The sequence below is a fragment of the Myotis davidii genome, unplaced genomic scaffold (genome assembly GCF_000327345.1).
Source record: "Myotis davidii unplaced genomic scaffold, ASM32734v1 scaffold464, whole genome shotgun sequence".
In the NCBI taxonomy this organism is placed as follows: Eukaryota; Metazoa; Chordata; class Mammalia; order Chiroptera; family Vespertilionidae; genus Myotis; species Myotis davidii.
In genome coordinates this window covers 339,784-342,854 of record NW_006295287.1, presented here as the reverse complement: position 1 = coordinate 342,854, position 3,071 = coordinate 339,784, and the positions used below count along the sequence as shown (strand labels likewise).

Genomic DNA, 3,071 nt, shown 5'->3' with positions numbered 1-3,071 from the left:
CAGAGGGGCAGGGCAGCGGGGCAGAGGGCTGGGGAGGCCGCTGGGAAGGCTGGACTCACCCAGGCAGGAGGAGGCTCTGGTGGTGCGGACGGGGAAGAGAGAGCTGGGCGAAGTGGTGATCCTCATGGAGGTGGGATGGGGGTGTTATTGTACGAGGGGAGAGAGCAGCCAGGGTCACCTGTGGCATCCAGGCTTCTGGCCCGAAGCCCAGGTGGACGTGAAATTCCCAGAGAAGAACCTGGCTCGCAGGGGATGCTTGGAGAATGTAGAGTTCTTTCTCCTCCCACTCTGAGGTTCCCTCGCTCTCAAACTGCAGCTCGGCACTGGGAACGGGATTCCTCGAGGTCACGCCACGAGCCTCGATGTGGCCTGTGGGACCTGCTCCGTCAGCCGGGGCTGAAGGATCAGACACAGGCCTCGGCTCTGGCCTCAGGTCCGGTCCTCCGCCAGCGCGTCCCGGCCCCGGGAGGTGGTTCAGAAGAGGATTAGTGGGCATGATTCTCCCGGCATCACCCGGCTCCTTGCTCAGTTGTTCCTGAGGCCCTGGGCCTTCCCACCTCCAAACCGTTGCCCAGGTCATTCCTCCCGCTGGGTATGAGCCACTAGGCACCCAGGCGGAGAGGTCAAAGAGACCACTGAATCGAAGAGTCCGGCACTCAGGGGAGAAGCCAGGGGTGATTGAGGGGAACCGGTTTGAGACAGGAAGTCCAAAATGGTGGTTTTATTGAAAGCTTGGGAACGGAGGGGGGGATGGTAGGCGTATTGGATTTGAGGTGATTGTGACATCCAAAAGCAATTGTCAAGTAGAGAGTTTGTATCAGTTCATATAGAGGCTGAGCTGCTGTGACAAGCAGACCCCACAGTCAGATGGCTCAGAGGAGGTGGAGGGTTATTTCCCTCCCACTGCACAGCCTGTGGTCAACGGGCCAGGGTACAGAGGCCACCTCGTGCCACACAAGTTTATGCTGGGACCCGGGTTCCTTCCATTTTCTTGCTCTGCCAGCCCTCAGGGCGGCGGTTCTCAACCTGTGGGTCGCGACCCCTTTGGGCGTCGAACGACCCTTTCACAGGGGTCGCTTAAGACCATCAGACAACACATACATAACGACACATTATTTTTGTGATTAATCACTGTGCTGTAATTATGGTCAATTTGTCACAATGAAATCGGGGGCCACCACAACATGAGGAACCGTATTAAGGGGTTGCGGCATTAGGAAGGTTGAGAACCGCTGCCTTAGGGCATTGTCTTCATCTCTGTGTGGTCAAAACGGGGTCATAGGTAGGACAGTGTTCTAAGCTAGCAGAACCAGAAAAGAGGGGACGGTCCGGGGCAGTGAGGGGGCAAGAATTGAGGGGGAAGGTGCACCCATCAATTCTGCTCACATTCTATGGCCTTCGTCCCCCTGGCCACCCCTTGCCTCAAGGGAGGCTGGGAAATGTAGTTTATTTGGGCAGTCTGTCCACCTTTGCTTTGATTCCTGTGGGAGAACAGAATGCATGCTCACGCACTGGAGCTGGGCATTAGGCCTGGAACGTGGAGGAGAGGTCCAGGCTGGCGATGTGAGTGGGCGGTTATCCGCAAGAGAAGGTGTTTGAAGGCATGAGGATGGCGAGGCCACTGAGGGCAGGCTTGGAGGGAGAGAGAGAGAGAGAGAGAGAGACAAGAGGGGCCCAGAGTCAAGCCCTGGGGCACCCCATCATTTAAAGGAGGAGGCCAGGAACATCCTGAAGTTTACCCGTGATCCCTCACTCTGTGACCTCGCCTGTTTCTCTTCTCTCTGACTCTCTCCTCAGGCCTTATATGACCCCATCAACCCGGACAGGGAGACCCTGGACCAGCCTTCGCTGACGGACCCCCAGCGCCTGTCCAACGAGCAGGAGGTGCTGCTGGCGCTGGAGCCCCTGCTGGCCCAGGCCAACTTCTCCCCGCTCTCCGAGGACACCCTGGCCTACGCCCTCGTGGTCCACCACCCGCAGGATGAGGTCCAGGTACCTGTCTTCCTGGGAGGACGACACCCCCAGGAGGCCTTGGGGCAGGGGCGGGGCCTGTGGGGGAGGCAGGCGCTGCTGGGAGTTGGAGTCCTGGGCCCAGGACACTTGCCCACGTGGCCCGTTTGGTGAATTAGAGAAAGACGCCTCTTTCTCAGGCCACTTCACAGCCGTCAGTTGGGAAAGTAGCATAAGATACGGATCTTCTTAGAACTCAAGACTTTATTACCAGCTGCTAGAACATTGTAGTAATAAGTAAGACAAAATGCTCATCCTCAGAGTCAACAACATTATCATGAAAATGATAAAAGTTGCCCTAACCGGTTTGGCTCAGTGGATAGAGCGTCGGCCTGCGGACTCAAGGGTCCCGGGTTCGATTCCGGTCAAGGGCATGTACTTTGGTTGCGGGCACATCCTCAGTAGGGGGCGTGCAGGAGGCAGCTGATGATATTTCTCTCTCATCGACATTTCTAACTCTCTATCCCTCTCCCTTCCTCTCTGTAAAAAATCAATAAAATATATTTTAAAAAAAAGAAAGAAAAAAGAAAATGCTAAAAGTTTCCCAAGTTCCACATTTTTGGACTTTAAGATGTATTTTTTAAAAATATTTTCTTGTCTCTGAAATTAGGATGTGACTTAAAAGTGGTGGTGTGATATAGTTTAATTGGCAATATATCTTCTCCTTTAATTGCTTTATAAAATAAGGGAGTAGCCCTCGATCAGTGGATAGAGCATCAGCCTACAGACTGAAGGGTCCCGGGTTTGAGTCCAGTCAAGGGCACATGCCTGGGTTGAGGGCTCAGTTCCCAGCAGGGGGCGTACAGGAGGCAGACAGCCAACGATTCTCTCTCATCATGGACGTTTCTATCTCTCTCTCCCTCTCCCTTCCTCTCTGAAATCAATAAAAATATATTTAAAAAATAATAATAATGGAATGGCTTAAAGTCAGTGGTATCTTAGGTTCAAAGAAATGTGGTGGTGGTGACCATCACATGATGGTGCCATCTGAGATGGCACGCCCTTGTGCAGTATCTCACAGGAGTGACCGTGCATGGCTGCCCTGCCCGGGCAATGGGGGA

The 3,071-nt window shown here is 54.1% G+C and overlaps 1 protein-coding gene across 1 annotated transcript in view; it reads left to right on the top strand.

Moving 5' to 3' along the window:
- TMEM143 (transmembrane protein 143) overlaps nt 1–3,071 on the top strand; it is a 21,914-nt gene that overhangs the window by 9,429 nt on the left and 9,414 nt on the right. The window contains 1 exon segment of the mRNA XM_015567956.1: nt 1,798–2,082. Coding sequence (XP_015423442.1) covers nt 1,798–2,082 — 285 coding nt within the window.